Here is a 17,035-nt window from a genome sequence, read left to right as displayed (position 1 = left end):
CTAGGAAACATTCTTCAAAATAACCCATAAACTAGTTGGCATAACTTGGTGCACTGTAATTGATTTTCTATTACCAGGAACGATTGGCCGAAGAGGGATCACGTGACTAGTGACGTGATTATACACGGAGAGACACCTAACCTAGAATGATCGCCGGCATAAGGAAACAAGGTATCCATGCTTATACACAACTGAGACATTGTTTGGGCTATCTGTCACAGGTTACTTATAACAGTAACACATCAGATTTTCAATCGTAATACTAGAAGAAAACGAGCACGCTGTAACCTTAAAGTACAAGCAAATGTGGTTCACAGAGACTGTTATATATTCTAAAGAGCCATTTGTGGACATAGATGATTTAGTAAGGGGCCAGAAAAATTATAGAGGTTTATGAATTGAAAATATGCAAAGGCAATTTTATTGAATGTAATATTTATTGAATACTTCGATTTGTAATTTGAGACACCGGTGTCATCGGTATTTTATTGTTGTATTGATGAACCTATTAAAAGAATCTTAAAGTATATATGTGGTTTTTGTACATATTAGGAATTTGTAAGTCCAACTATAGTGAACCCGAACCTGCAACTAGATTACGCTGTCAAAGCTGACAGTGGGGACCGCAGAATGAGCCAAAAGGTTGGACGTAGTACTACGTCAATAGGGTATACTGGACAACGAGGGGTAGTTATCAAGCCGTCTACTTTACCTGCCTTCGCCGGTCCAATACGCCCGCCTAAGCTCGCCTACCATCGCCGATGCGGACCTGAATACGTTCGCCTAAGTTATCAAAAAAGCTGTCAAAAAGCCACGCACCAAGTACGGGGCGATGAGCAGCGGACTGTGATAGTTATCACTCATCCGATCTCGCTGCTCTTCGGCTTTTTGACAGCTTTATTGCTAGCCTGTCACTAAGCACCCACACTAACTACACTGTTCTACCCCCTATACCGGCGCCCCCGGAGCCCCCCGCAACTCAATAAAGTTATTAACCCCTAAACCGCCGCTCCTAGACCCCGCCGCAACTCTTATAAATGTATTAACCCCTAAACCACCGCTCCCGGACACCGCCGCCACCTACATTATACCTAGTAACCCATATCCTGCCCCCCTATACCGCCGCCACCTATAATAAAGTTATTAACCCCTATCCTGCGGATCCCGGACCTCGCCGCAACTAAATAAATAGTTTAACCTCTAAACCGCCGCTCCCGGACCCGCCGCAACCTATATTAAACTTATTAACCCCTAATCTGCCCCCCCCTACACCGTTGCCACCTATAATAAAGTTATTAACCCCTATCCTGCGGATCCCGGACCTCGCCGCAACTAAATAAATAGTTTAACCCCTAAACCGCCGCTCCCGGACCCCGCCGCAACCTATATTAAACGTATTAACCCCTAATCTGCCCCCCCCTACACCGTCGCCACCTATAATAAATTTATTAACCCCTATCCTGCCCCCCCCTACACCGCCGCCACTGTAATAAAATTATTAACCCCTAAACCTAAGTCTAACACTAACCCTAACACTCCCCTAACTTAAATATTAATTAAATAAATCTAAATAATATTTCTCTTATTAACTAAGTTAATCCTATTTAAAACTAAATACTTACCTTTAAAATAAACCCTAATATAGCTACAATATAAATAATAATTATATTGTAGCTATCTTCGGATTTATTTTTATTTTACAGGCAAATTTCAATTTATTTTAACTAGGTACAATAGCTATTAAATAGTTATTAACTATTTAATAGCTACCTAGTTAAAATAAAGAGAAATTAACCTGTAAAATAAAAACTAACCTAAGTTACAATTACACCTAACACTACACTATCATTAAATAAATTATTCTTATTTAAAACTAAATACTTACCTGTAAAATAAACCCTAAGATAGCTACAATGTAATTAATAATTACATTGTAGCTATTTTAGGATTTATATTTATTTTACAGGTAACTTTGTATTTATTTTAGCTAGTTAGAATAGTTATTAAATAGTTATTAACTATTTAATAACTACCTAGCTAAAAGAAATACAAAATTACCTTTAAATCCTAACCTAAGTTACAATTAAACCTAACACTACACTATCATTAAATTAATTAAATAAATTAGCTACAAATAACTACAATTAAATACAATTAAATAAACTAACTAAAGTACAAAAAATAAAAAAAGCTAAGTTACAAAAAATAAAAAAAATAAGTTACAAACATTTAAAAAATATTACAACAATTTTAAGCTACTTACACCTAATCTAAGCCCCCTAATAAAATAACAAAGCCCCCCAAAATAAAAAAATGCCCTACCCTATTCTAAATTAAAAAGTTACCAGCTCTTTTACCTTACCAGCCCTTAAAAGGGCCTTTTGTGGGGCATGCCCCAAAGAAAACAGCTCTTTTGCCTGTAAAAGAAAAATACAACCCCCCCAACATTAAAACCCACCACCCACATACCCCTAATCTAACCCAAACCCCCCTTAAATAAACCTAACACTACCCCCCTGAAGTTCATCCTACCTTGAGTCGTCTTCAGCCAGCCGACCACTGATGGAACCGAAGAGGAGATCCGGAGCGGCAGAAGTCATCATCCAAGGGGCGCTGAAGAAGTCTTTCATCCGATGAAGTCATCATCCAGGCGGCGCTGAAGAAATATTCCAACCGGGCGATGTCATCTTCCAAGCGGCATCTTCAATCTTCTTTCTTCCGGATCCATCTTCATCCCGCCGACGCAGAACATCCTTCTTCCCCGACGGCCGACGACTGAATGAAGGTTCTTTTAAGGGATGTCATCCAAGATGGCGTCCCTTCAATTCCGATTGGCTGATAGGATTCTATCAGCCAATCGGAATTAAGGTAGGAAAAATCTGATTGGCTGATTGAATCAGCCAATCAGATTGAAGTTCTATCCGATTGGCTGATCCAATCAGCCAATCAGATTGAGCTCGCATTCTATTGGCTGATCGGAACAGCCAATAGAATGCGAGCTCAATCTGATTGGCTGATTGTTATTTTATTAGGGGGCTTAGATTAGGTGTAAGTAGCTTAAAATTGTTGTAATATTTTTTAAATGTTTGTAACTTATTTTTTTTTGTAACTTAGCTTTTTTTATTTTTTGTACTTTAGTTAGTTTATTTAATTGTATTTAATTGTAGTTATTTGTAGCTAATTTATTTAATTAATTTAATGATAGTGTAGTGTTAGGTTTAATTGTAACTTAGGTTAGGATTTATTTTACAGGTAATTTTGTATTTCTTTTAGCTAGGTAGTTATTAAATAGTTAATAACTATTTAATAACTATTCTAACTAGCTAAAATAAATACAAAGTTACCTGTAAAATAAATATAAATCCTACAATAGCTACAATGTAATTATTAATTACATTGTAGCTATCTTAGGGTTTATTTTACAGGTAAGTATTTAGTTTTAAATAGGAATAATTTATTTAATGATAGTGTAGTGTTAGGTGTAATTGTAACTTAGGTTAGTTTTTATTTTACAGGTTAATTTCTCTTAATTTTAACTAGGCAGCTATTAAATAGTTAATAACTATTTAATAGCTATTGTACCTAGTTAAAATAAATTGAAAGTTGCCTGTAAAATAAAAATAAATCCTAAAATAGCTACAATATAATTATTATTTATATTGTAGCTATATTAGGGTTTATTTAAAAGGTAAGTAATTAGTTTTAAATAGGATTAACTTAGTTAATAAGAGAAATATTATTTAGATTTATTTAATTAATATTTAAGTTAGGGGAGTGTTAGGGTTAGTGTTAGACTTAGGTTTAGGGGTTAATAATTTTATTACAGTGGCGGCGGTGTAGGGGGGCAGGATAGGGGTTAATAAATTTATTATAGGTGGCGACGGTGTAGGGGGGGCAGATTAGGGGTTAATAAGTTTAATATAGGTTGCGGCGGGGTCCGGGAGCGGCGGTTTAGGGGTTAAACTATTTATTTAGTTGCGGCGAGGTCCGGGATCCGCAGGATAAGGGTTAATAACTTTATTATAGGTGGCGACGGTGTAGGGGGGGCAGGATAGGGGTTAATAGGTATAATGTAGGTGGCGGTGGGCTCCGGGAGCGGCGGTTTAGGGGTTAATAGGTATAATGTAGGTGGCGGTGGGCTCCAGGAGAGGCGGTTTAGGGGTTAATAGGTATAATGAAGGTGGCGGTGGGCTCCGGGAGCGGCGGTTTAGGGGTTAATAAGTTTATTAGAGTGGCGGTGGGCTCCGGGAGCGGCGGTTTAGGGGGTAATACATTTATTTAGTTGCGGCGGTGTAGGGGGGACAGATTAGGGGTGTTTAGACTCGGGGTACATGTTAGGGTGTTAGGTGTAGACAGCTCCCATAGAAATCAATGGGATGTCTGGCAGCAGCGAACATGAACTTTCGCTATGGTCAGACTCCCATTGATTCCTATGAAAACCAAGTATGCTGGGCCGGAAAAGTGCCGAGCGTACCTGCTAGTTTTTTGATAACTAGCAAAAGTAGTCAGATTGTGCCGCACTTGTGTGCGGAACATCTGGAGTGACGTAAGAATCGATCTGTGTCGGACTGAGTCCGGCGGATCGAAGCTTACGTCACAAAATTCTACTTTTGCCGGTATCTAGGGCTTGATAACTAAGGCGAATCAGCCTCGCCTCAAATACGCTGCGGAATTCCAGCGTATTTGAGGTAGACGCGTTGATAACTACCCCTCTATGTACTGTTTGACGCAGTACCTGCGTCCATTTGGCTTAAGGGGTTAAACATTTGCCATTTTGTCTTGTTTATTGGCAACCAAGATCGTTTGCACAGGTTTTTACAGAAACGGAAATCCTAAAATTGTGTTTATCATTCAATTTACAATATCTAGAACCTTGTGTTGACATCTTCTTACAGCAAGTTTAATGTTGACTTATTGTTAATTGTATATTTTAAGCACAAGTCTAAATTATTATTCTTTTTTTGCACAATCCAACTTAAAGCAAAGATTTTTGTTATAATTCATTTAACTAGTTTAGCAAACAATAAGGAAATATATTTATTGGAGTTTTATTCACTTTCAATGTGAATATGTTAACATGTTTATTTATTCAAAGCCGTTATATTAATAATCTAAATAAACTGTGTATTGTTTTAACTGAAACGCTTCAAAATTCCATGCTTGTTTTAAATGGTTAACTCTGCTTCCCTTACAGGCTGTAATTTCACTGATAATTCAATATCCGTGAATATCAAAGAGTAACATTAATAACTACCCTCTTTTGCTTTCCTTTTAATTTTCATTATATTTCCTTAGTACAGTTATTACTATTATTAAAAAAATGGTTGCTGCTCAGAGTGGGTATAAAATGGGCAGACATCCTGCAGTGCAGACACATTCTGCTACTGACTCAGAGGCATTAAGATGGCAATACATCTGCAAGTAGGACTGACTGTGACCTGCAGTGAGTACCAAGCTATACATTATTAAGACTACATAATCAAATAGAAAGCAAGTGGTGTATGTTACCTAAAGACTTAAAAACAGTGCCCTTTATTTAAAGGGATAGGAAAGTCGAAATTGAACTTGCATGATTCAGATAGAGCATGTCATTTAAAGACACTTTTAAATTCACTTATATTTCAAATGTGCTTTGTTCTCTTGGAATCCCTTGTTGAAAAAGAATACGCACAAATCCTACACTAGTGGGAGCTGCTGCTAATTGGTGCCTGCACACATTTGTCTCTTGTGATTGGCTAACTAGATATGTTCAGCTCGCTGCCAGTAGTGCAATGTTGTTACTTTAGCAAAGGATAACAAGAGAATGAAGCAAATTTGATTATAGAAGTAAATTGGAAATTGTATGTCTTATCCGAATCATAAAATAACATTTTGGGGTTTTCTGTCCCTTTAAAGATGGAAATTACTTTTCAGAGCAATGCAAGAAAGACTCTACTGCTGTCAATACTTTCCGGTCAAGGTTATTTTATTTTAATGTAAAATATTAAAGGGACATTACAACCGAAATTGGAATTCATATGGATGCATTTTAGTTTTGAATAGAAGCATTTTTGTAATAAACATGTATTAGCAAAAATGTTTCTAATAAAAGCTATAGCTGTTTTTAAAGTGTATTTAAGTATGCACTGTGCACCAGCATTTTAAAGAGCCTAAGTAAGGTGCTTGTAACATCTGGTAAAAACTCAATTTGTTTATTGGTGACATTATATAAACCTCACTGGTGCTCTGAGCAGCTACAGTATTTAGAATGCTGGTGCACTGAGAATATCTAACTATGCTTCACATGCACATGCAGATAAAAATGCTAACACTAAAACAGTGATGACTTTTACTATTTTTAACAATACATGTATATTGCAAATATGTTTCCTTTCAAAGATGTAATTCATCTATGTGCATTTACATTTTTACCAAAATGTCCCTTTAAGTATCATTAAATATGTAAACTCTCTGTTTTAACTTAAAGCAACTGTACTCCTTCTGCACTATTTAAAAAAAATGTTATGTGTCTTTAGCATTGTTGTTTTTTACTTAAAGGGACACTGTACCCAAATTTTTTCTTTTGTAATTCAGAAAGAGCATGCAATTTTATGCAACTTTCTAATTTACTCCTATTATCAATTTTTCTTTGTTCTCTTGCTATCATTATTTGAAAAAGAAGGCATCTAAGCTTTTTTTTGGTTTCAGTACTCTGGACAGCACTTTTTTATTGGTGGATGAATTTATCCACCAATCAGCAAAGACAACCCAGGTTTTTTACAAAAAATGGGCCGGCATCTAAACTTACATTCTTGCATTTTAAATAAAGATACCAAGAGAATGAAGAAAATTTGATAATAGGAGTAAATTAGAAAGTTGCTTAAAATTTCATGCTCAGTCTGAATCATGAAAGAAAAATTTTGGGTACAGTGTCCCTTTAAACCTGGTCTCACCTGTACGTTTAACCATTAGGAAAGTCGCACACTTGGCGCTCCAGAACAATATACAGATGGTGATTGGAAAAAGTGTATTTATGCAGTTTCCAATTGACTGACTGGCAGTTACTTAATGCATGACTTTACCTATGTGTTTAACTTCTTAAAAGTACAGTACTTATATAACTGGCAGAGAGGGGAATTCATCAATAGGTTCAAATATGATTTATATAGGTCCAATTTGGTTTTTAGATGATCATTTTAATAATATTGGTTGTTCATCATTAAACATATGGAACAAAACATGTTATTAGTAAATCATATGGATGTGCTGAATGCATGTTCCAAATAACCAAATAGTCTTTTCCTGGATATTGTATATTTACTGCATTTATGTCACATATAACTAAGCAGTCTATTCCTCTTCCTTGCAGTCATAGCCCTAGTGAGCAGCACTCCAGTGCAGTTTGATGAAATGATCAAGGTGACCACGATCATTTATGGTTTGGCTAACTTCTCTGATTATGGCTGCCACTGTGGTCCCAACATACAAGGAATGCCCGTGGATGCAATTGACTGGTAATACATTACATCATCTATAGTTTAATGACTGACTGGCATAGGAGCTTAGAACATGATTTAATTGTTTAGGATGGTTCAGTTTGCTGATCAACATTCAGCTAGCAATGAAGAAATAATAAGAATATTTAGCCATTTATTGTGGCACTTGTATATACTTCACAAACAATAATAATTTAAAAAAATAGCTAAAGTTGTACACAGAAAATAATGAGGGGAATCATGAATTTAGCTAATATGTACTATAAAAATATACTGATAATATCTGATTTAAGTAACAATAATTACTTAGAAACAATCAAACCTCCCTTGAAGAAATATACAAGGTACATAATCCGTTAGGTATACTGACATGCTGTCATCGTAGATAAAGTCTCTTCTGCACTTCCACTAACAGATAAAGTCCCCACAGATGTTTCTGATGTAAGCAAATAGTTTTATCATTTGATCTCCCCGATAAACCAGGAAGTCTAGGCTTTAAATCTTGAAAACCTATAAAACTGATTAAAGGAACATATATTGGTCGGTGCATATATAAATATATATATATATATATATATATATATATATATATATATATATATATATATATATATATATATATATATATATATACCTCTTATCATCTGCTTACTGATGTGTTCCGCTAGCTCCCAGTAGCCCAATACCAAGAGAATGAAGGAAAATTGACAATATAAATAAATTGGAAAATCATTTAAAATTATGTGCATTATCTGAATAACAAGAGAAACCCACATTTTTTTTCTTTTGTGATTCAGATAGAGAATACAATTTTAAAACAGTTTCCAATTTACTTTTATTATCAATTTTGCTTTGTTCTCAAGTCATTCTTTGTTCAAGAGATATATAGATAGGAAGTGTGCACATGAGTTTGTGGAACTGTTGAATGCAAATGAGGTTGGCATAAAATTCACCTTTGAATTTGAGCATGAAGAGATCCACTACTTGGATGTCAAACTAAAGGGTACCAGAGAGGGTTACATTCAAACAGAAGTTTACAGTAAGCCTATTGCAGGAAATACATTGTTGCACGCCCAAAGCAGTCATCCTAGGCAGGTATTCAATTCTGTAGCTAAAGGTCAGTTTATCAGACTGAAAAGAAATTGCAATACAGATATAGCATATAATAAACATTATTATAATAAACATGCAGATTTGTTATCCAGTAAATTACGGGACAGAGGTTATCATAGAAAGACCATTGAATCAGCTAGGGCATCGGTAACATTAAAAAGAACAGATTTACTTAATGATAAGAAAAAAAGAGGTTGCAAGGAAAAAGACAATAGACTAACCTTTCTCACTAAGTATAGTAAGCAATATCATGAAATATGCTCTATTATACGGAAACATCTTCCACTGCTTCAGGCAGACGATAAGTAGACATGTGCGGTTCGATTTGTTCCGAATCAAAATTCGGACGAATTTGTTAAATTCGGAGATTCGGATCGATTCAAATTTCCGAACTACTGTAGTACCGAATCTCCTGAATAAATCCGAATTAGTTCGGATTTATTCGTTACATTCGGATGGCCATGGATTACACTAGTATTGTACAGTATATTAGGTTATATCACTCTGCTATGGGTTACACCTAATATACAGTACATAATACTAGTCTAATACACAGCACATCCCACCTAACACATACCGAAATTCCAAATTTCCGTACCGAACCGAATCCAGCCGAATTTATTCGAATCCGAATGAATCCGAAACAAATCCAAAACAAATTCATTCGAATTTTTCCGAATTCTAATCGATCCGAACCAAAATTCAAAAACATCCGAATCGATCCAAACCGAAACGAAACAAGTCTAACGATCAGTTGATAAATATTGCAAAACAAGGGTATAGGTTTTCATGCAAAAAAGGTATGTCCATCGCTAACTATGTAGCCCCCCAAAATTGACGAAAAGGAAGCAAATCAATCAGAGCTCATGGCTGACATTTAAAGGGACCTTCCACTGTAGCAATCTAACTTGTAAAGCATGTGATTTTCTTCAGGAAGGTAGTACCTTTAAGAGCACAGCAACTGGTGAGGAGTTTTCCCATAAGACATGTTTAAATTGTAGGGAGACATATGTAATCTATCTACTCACATGCATAACATGTGATTTGCAGTATGTCGGATTCACGACAAGGGAGGTCTGGAAGAGAATCAGACAACATATCAACAATATAAAATACGGTACCCTTACCACACCTCTTGTAGAACACTAGGGATAAACATCATAAATGTCCTATGGCCCCTATTAAAGAAAGTCTGGCGGACCTGATCCAACAGTGTGAATCAGGTCCGCCAGACTTCGCTGAATACGGCGAGCAATACGCTCGCCGTATTCAGCATTGCACCAGCAGCTCACAAGAGCTGCTGGTGCAACGGCGCCCCCTGCAGACTAGCGGCCAATCAGCCGCCAGCAGGGGGGTGTCAATCAACCCGATCGTACTCGATCAGGTTGATTTCCGGCGATGTCTGTCCGCCTGCTCAGAGCAAGCGGACAGGCGGACAGGTTATATCAGCTCCATTCGGAGCTTGATAGATAGCCCCCTATGTCTCTAAGATGGACGATAATTGAAAAGGTACAGAAACCTAAAGGGGGACAAACTAAAGAATCAGAGTTGGCTTTAAGAGAGGTATTCTGGATTCACAAATTGAAATCCAGAATACCTCTAGGACTAAACTCTGTATATGATGTAATCAACTTCTGGCAATAAAGGATTAAAATTATCACGAGGTCCGGAGAATACAGGTGTATATAGGTTGTTAGATCTTAAAGTTGAGGAGATGATATGTGTGTATATTGGGCATAATCTAATGTTGAATTTCCAGTATAATATTGAACTATATGTATTGTATCTTATCATATCATATTTTATATATTTTTTCATAATGCAAAAGCAAATCTGATCAACTGTGGCAATTTGAATATTGGGAATACGTTGTTTTTCACCAAAGGCTGGGTGTTTATATTATGAACTAACAACAGCAAGAAATATTGGTGCAATTTATTTAATATTTGGGACATGGTGTGTCCCTATTTTTAAATCTAGATTTAGATAAAGGATAAATTATGGAGTCACTTGCAAAAGTAGTCAGAATTAAAACTAATTACAGCTGAGCTAGAGAGATGCTAAGTTCCACCTATTGCACTAGTAATGAAGTGGACAAGTAAAAGTGAATGCTAAGACACAGGTGAAGTGGTATGTGAGGATGATAGGACTTTTTTTCGTTATATAGAAACAGTGACAGGGTAGAGGGTTTAGTTTTAACTGATATTAACCAATAAGATGATTTTGAGATCTTTAAAAGGTAAAAACCCCAAAACGCGTAAGCAGGAATGCTACCCATGTCCTAGGATGTAAAATGCTGTGATGTCTATTTTTTAATGTGTATTTTTATGCAAGCTGGAATAAAGGTTAAGTTTTTTCTTAAACGATTGCCTGGTGCTCCTTCACAAACTTTGTTTTTTCTAGGAAGTGTGCACATGTCTGAGGCACTACATGATAGGAAATAGTGCTGCCATCTAGAATTCTTGCTAATGTATAAAAATGTTCAAAACCGCTTCCATATAATGCTGCAGACACATACACACCCCTGAACTTAAATTCCTGCTTTTCAACAAAGGATAACAAGACAACAAAGAAAATGTGTTAATAGAAGTAAATCAGAAAGTGGTTTACAATTGTATATTCTTTCTGAATCATGAAAGAAAACAAATTGGGTTTATATCCCTTTAATAGCAATATGTGAAGTGCTTATATGTGGATCTTGTTCCTGACTCAAGTTGCCAAATAGCTTCACATGAAATGCGAACACAGGAAATTGTACACACAAAAAAATATCTGTTGCATTTTAAAAATCTTGGTTTTCTAGTATTCTTTAGACAAATGTAGTACAATTCTACAATAAATATTCCATCAATTCTGATTTTGTATTCTATTTCCAAAAGTAAATAGCACTTGCAACACATTGTATAAGCTGCTCTTGTCATTGATAATCTTCTGCTTGTCAAAAAACAATTTCAGTTCAAATTACCCTTATACATTGTTCACATCTGGAGACCAGGGATACATGAAAAACTCCCCCCAGACACACACCCCAATAGGCAACCAGACTAAATTGATTTGTAAGATAATTATTAAATAAAACATTAGCAGAGTATAGGAAAGAACTACTGCCCCCTAGAGCCTGCTATTCTATGCACAAATTCACCCCTGCATTGGTGTTATACAATTTTGGTATCTATAATTATGTGTAAACAAAACACAAATAGAAGTGCAACCTCTATTCAAAGTAATATAGAATAAAATCATTTAAAAATAAAATAAAGGGTATATCACTATCACTTAGACAATTGGGCATATTTATCAAGCTCCGTATGGACCGCTGCTCCATAATCTGTCCTCCTGCCCTGAGGCGGCGGACAGACATCGCCGAAAATCAACCCGATCCAATACGGTCGGGTTGATTGACACCCCCTGCTGCGAATCTGCAGGGGGGCGGCATTGCACCAGCAGTTCACCAGCACTGCTGGTGTAATAATAAATGCCTACAGCGTATTCTGTCGGCATTTATCGATGTGCGGCGGACATGATCCGCAATATCGGATCATGTCTGCTCACACATTAATAAATAGGCCCCATAGTCTGTGTACCATGTAGTATTATTTGCAATGCCGCTTAGCTACTGATAGTCCTTAGTTGGCTATGGTGTCACTCAGGGCACAGCACTTGCTCTATGGGTTTTGTTCTAGTCCTTTAGAAATTTATCAAGAGCTGATACATAGATAGGGATCCCTGAATTGCTATAGGTTTTTGTGATCCGTCTACATAATATGTAAGGTATCTTAAAGCGGCAGTATACTGTAAAATCTTTTTTCTTTAATGTGTTTCCAATTATTTATTTTACCAGCTGCAGAGTATAAAATGTATGAGAATTTGCTTTTTAAGGTTTATTTGTGTATATGAAATAGCTGGTTTTGTGTTTTGAAGACACAACCTAATAAAATGGGTTGAGCTTGTAGGTATAATCCGATCTCATTACTTTATCATATTGTGTACATATACATCCTTCTTTGTTTTATATCTGTCGGTAAACCAATCACCAATACTTGAAAAGTGCAATGGAAAATTAACATTTTATTACCTTATCTCTTCTATACCCCACTGGGAGTGTAATTTATTTTGCTGGCTGTGTTTACACATCTTATCTATAGCTTGGACTTAAAGGGACACTGAACCCAATTTTTTTTCTATCATGATTCAGATAGAGCATGCAATTTTAAGCAACTTTCTAATTTACTCCTATTATCAAATTCTTTTCATTCTCTTGGTATCTTTATTTGAAATGCAAGAATGTAAGTTTAGATGCCGGCCCATTTTTGGTGAACACACTGTGTTGTTCTTGCTGATTGGTGGGTAAATTCACCTACCAATAAACAAGTGCTTTCCATGGTTCTGAACCAATAAAATAGCTTAGATGCCTTCTTTTTAAATAAAGAAAGGAAGAGAACGAAGAAAAAATGATAATAGGAGTAAATTAAATTAGAAAGTTGTTTAAAATTGCATGCTCTACCCGAATCATGAAAGAAAAAAATTGGGTTCAGTGTCCCTTTAAGGCCAGAAACTTTCAGAATAGGTGGGGATACCACAGGTTAAATTGACTATCTCAAATGCCAATAAAAGGGTAAAGGAAATACTTGTAAACAATTTAATACACTCCAGCAGGTAAAGTGGATCATTGGGAACAAATTAAAGGGGATAATTTTTTTATTAAATTGTCCCTTTAACCCCTATTCTGCTAGAATATTTTATTTCTCCATTTCTCAACCTATTACAACTAATATGAAAATTGCATTAAAATAATATTCATGTGCTTAAAAGTAATAATAAAACACTACATCAAGAAAAATATTTTCAATTAAAAAAAACTCACTTCTATTAATGAAAAACAACATCACTATCCTCTACAAATATATTTAGAATCATCGATTTAATATATAAAAAATATGCTATAGAAAAGCTTGTATTTCTAAATCAGTGTTTCTCAACCGCGGTCCTCAATTACCTCAACAGCCCAGGATTCCATTATAGCTGAACTAGAGCACAGGTGAAATAATCAGCTGATCAGTAACCATGGTTACTAACCTGCTTTCACCCATCCGCTGATTATTTCACCTGTGCTCTAGTTCAGCTATAATGAAAACCTGTCCTGTTGGGGGTATTTGAGGACCGCGGTTGAGAAACACTGGTCTAAATCAATATATTTAGACTACTGCCTAAATGTAGTAGCGTGTCTAATTAAAAAAATGTCTCCCTTTAATGTAATCTTCTCTACTAATCATGAAAGTCAGTTTTATTTAATGATAAGGGTTTCTGTGCTGTGTAGGTGCTGCCATGAACAAGATTGCTGCTATAATAAAGCTGAAATGAGCGGCTGCAATCCAGTTACCCAGTCTTACCGGTTTTACATGGAAGAGGAAAAAAAGGTTAAATGCTGTGAGTATCCAATGAACTATATGATAATTAGGACTAATTGGTCAATTTGCCAACATTGCAAATCACTCTCCAATTCGTGTGTTAGCCTATGGGGTAAATTCACTAAATTTCGGAGAGATTATAATCTTTAATAAATCAAAGCATATGAATGTAATGTGCACATTACAGCTGCAAATTGTATAGACAAATAATCTGCCACATGTGCCAGTTGTTTTGTATGTCAAGGTCATAAATATACAAAGTAAATTTGATCATAGAAGTAAATTAAAAGTCTCTTAAAGGACCATTAAATACAGTAGATTTGCATAATCAACAAATGCACGATAAAAAGACAATGTGATAGCACTAAGTCTGAACTACAAATGAGTAGTAGATTTCTGACAAATTTTAAAGTTATTTCTATTTCCACTTCTCCTATATCATGTGACAGCTACCAGCCAATCACAAATGTATACTATATACGTATATTTTGTGAATTCTTGCACATGCTCAGTAGGAGCTGGTGTCTCAAAAAGTGTAAATATAAAAAGACTGTGTACATTTTGTTAATGGAAAAAAAATGGAAAGTTATTTAAAATTGCTGCTCTATCTGAATCATTAAAGCTTAATTTTAACCTAAGTCTCCCTTTAAAGGGACATTAAAGTTAAAATTAATTTTTCTTGACTCTGATAGAACATGTAATTAATTATTTTTTTAATTATATCAAATTGTGCACAAGCTTTAATATACACACTTTCTGAAGCATCAGCTCCTACTGAGCATGTCAAAGAGTTTACAGTGTATACATATATTAGTTTGTTACTAGTTAATTACTCTCACAGGATACAAGGGGGCAGGGAAATAGAAGGAAGTTTTAATATTTGAAATTCAGAATAAATGCTGTTGCATTATTTTTTATATAATGCATTTATGGATTGTGCAATTCTACTTTATGTACGGGTTCTTTAACATTAAATCAGCGATCTAAACCATGAATGTTTAATTTTGACTATAAGTAACATGAATTGTTAGATGCTTGTTAAATAACTAAAGATTTGATATGTATAGTATTATTCTATTAAAAAAGTATTGTTTTTTAAATATGTTAGTTTAGAGGGACATTTAAAAATATTGTTTTTGCACATACTAAGCTGTTTATTTTGGTTTCGGAAAGGTTACAAAACAGGAATATCCGTTTTAAAAAAAAAATTTTACTGCTGGGTGCGCTCATTTCTTAATTTAAATGTCAGCATTTTATTTGTGTAATCATCTACAAAATGACGCCACCCATTTCTCTCCACAGTGAAGTCTCGTGATCGATGTGAGAAAATGATTTGCGAGTGCGATGAAAAGGCTGCTAACTGTTTCCGTAAAGAACTAGAGGATTATAATGTGTATTTCCGAAATTTCTCTTCTCTTGGAGCTTGCCGAGGTCCCAGGCCTTTCTGTTAATCTGTGGGTGTAGAAAATGTAGGTGTTGCATGGTAGAATGTTTATTAGTAGAGATTTATTGTAGATATAATATAGCAAATTACTAGATTATAGTAGTATTCTCATAGTAATATTCTCTTTTTTTTATTTCTTTACTGGTCCTTGCCACTCCTGCTTAAAAGCTTATTCAATTTCTCACCTATCATTTTTGTAAAAGCTGCTGTTTGCAAACTTATTATATAGAGTATGTTATTACAGCAATGATACATTGTTAAATAAATACTCCAGTGTTTTTTTCTGGCTGCTGAGCACCTTCTACACATCCCATTGTTTAAAGCAGAGCTCAAAACTGACACATTTTCCTAATGTAATACATTTTTACTTGTACACTCTATCTTAATCATGAAAGTCAAAAGGTTTCACCATTATTCCATGACACATTGCATTAAAAATTATTGTTGTCCAGTAGCAACCTATGTAAATACATTTCTAACATTTTAAAAAAAATAAAAATTCAGAGCACAATTATTATCAAATTTTAAAAATAATTTTAAAAAGTGTCTTTAAATCCTGACACCCACATACAGCATATCCATAACTAGTGTATTACATTTCATTATTTGTGGCAATTAGTTCATAAATGACCTATTAAGCAATTTAAGTAGCAATCAAGTTGTAATTCAGACTTTTGAGAACACAATAGCACACTCCTTAAAGGGTCACTTTTATATTTATTAATCTGAAAGATCCTGTACACCTGCCTTTTGATGAATATATATATTAAGGATAGTACCAAAGTGTTGTTTATGAACGTTTGCCAGTCTTAATTTAATGTTCATGCTAACTCTTGTTAATCATAGTCTTTCATACTTTAATGTAATTGTTTAAATTGTAGGCATGGACAAATATTTGTTATTCGCTATAGAAATGAATGCTGAATATGGCCACAGGCAGCAGCATTTGGCTATTTTCAACACCGTATTTATTAGTGTAAATATGCAATACACAAATATCTGGATTTGCACAGATATTTATATATTGCACTTTTACGCTAATAAATCCGGCCTCGAAAATAGCCATGGCAATATTTGACATTCATTTTCATAACAAATGCAGAATAACGAATATTTGCCAATCACTAATACATTTTCAGAACCCTTGTTATTAACTTTGATATTATTGGGCTATAAATTCTGTAAAACTGGACTTTTAGAAAAGTATTTAAGTCAGTGATTCTAAACTCCAGTTTTCAAGTACCCCAACAGGCCAGATTTTTGTGATATCTTAATTAGAGCACAGGTGAAATAATCAGCTGATCGGTAACCATGGTTACTAACCGGCCCTCATCCATCAGTTGATTATTTCACCTGTGCTATAGTTCAGATATCATGAAAATCTGGCCTGTTTTTGTTCCTGAGGATTGGAGTTACGAAACACTGATTTAACCTTTTAATGCCGTTATGCCGTTCTATTCCGTCATAATTTACTGGGCTTTAGAGCCGTTATGACGGAATAGAACCTCATAGCCAACGGCTGTCCTGAAGCCTTCTGTGCTTACAGGATTTGATCGCGGTCTGTTGGCTGATAGATTTGATTCTTAAAGGGATAT

General features: G+C 35.1%; 1 protein-coding gene across 1 annotated transcript; it reads left to right on the top strand.

Annotated features, from left to right (window-relative positions):
- Positions 1-5,403: 5,403 nt before the first annotated feature.
- Positions 5,404-15,447, top strand: LOC128638008 (phospholipase A2 homolog otoconin-22). The gene is made up of 4 exons (XM_053689890.1): positions 5,404-5,443; positions 7,349-7,493; positions 13,906-14,015; positions 15,299-15,447. Exons 1-4 carry the CDS (start codon positions 5,404-5,406, stop codon positions 15,445-15,447), a joined length of 444 nt encoding a protein of 147 aa, XP_053545865.1.
- Positions 15,448-17,035: the final 1,588 nt, after the last annotated feature.

Source organism: Bombina bombina, chromosome 8, assembly GCF_027579735.1.
Source record: "Bombina bombina isolate aBomBom1 chromosome 8, aBomBom1.pri, whole genome shotgun sequence".
Taxonomy (NCBI): Eukaryota; Metazoa; Chordata; class Amphibia; order Anura; family Bombinatoridae; genus Bombina; species Bombina bombina.
The sequence above is the reverse complement of the archived record's forward strand: the minus strand, read 5'-3'. Positions and strand labels throughout refer to the sequence as shown.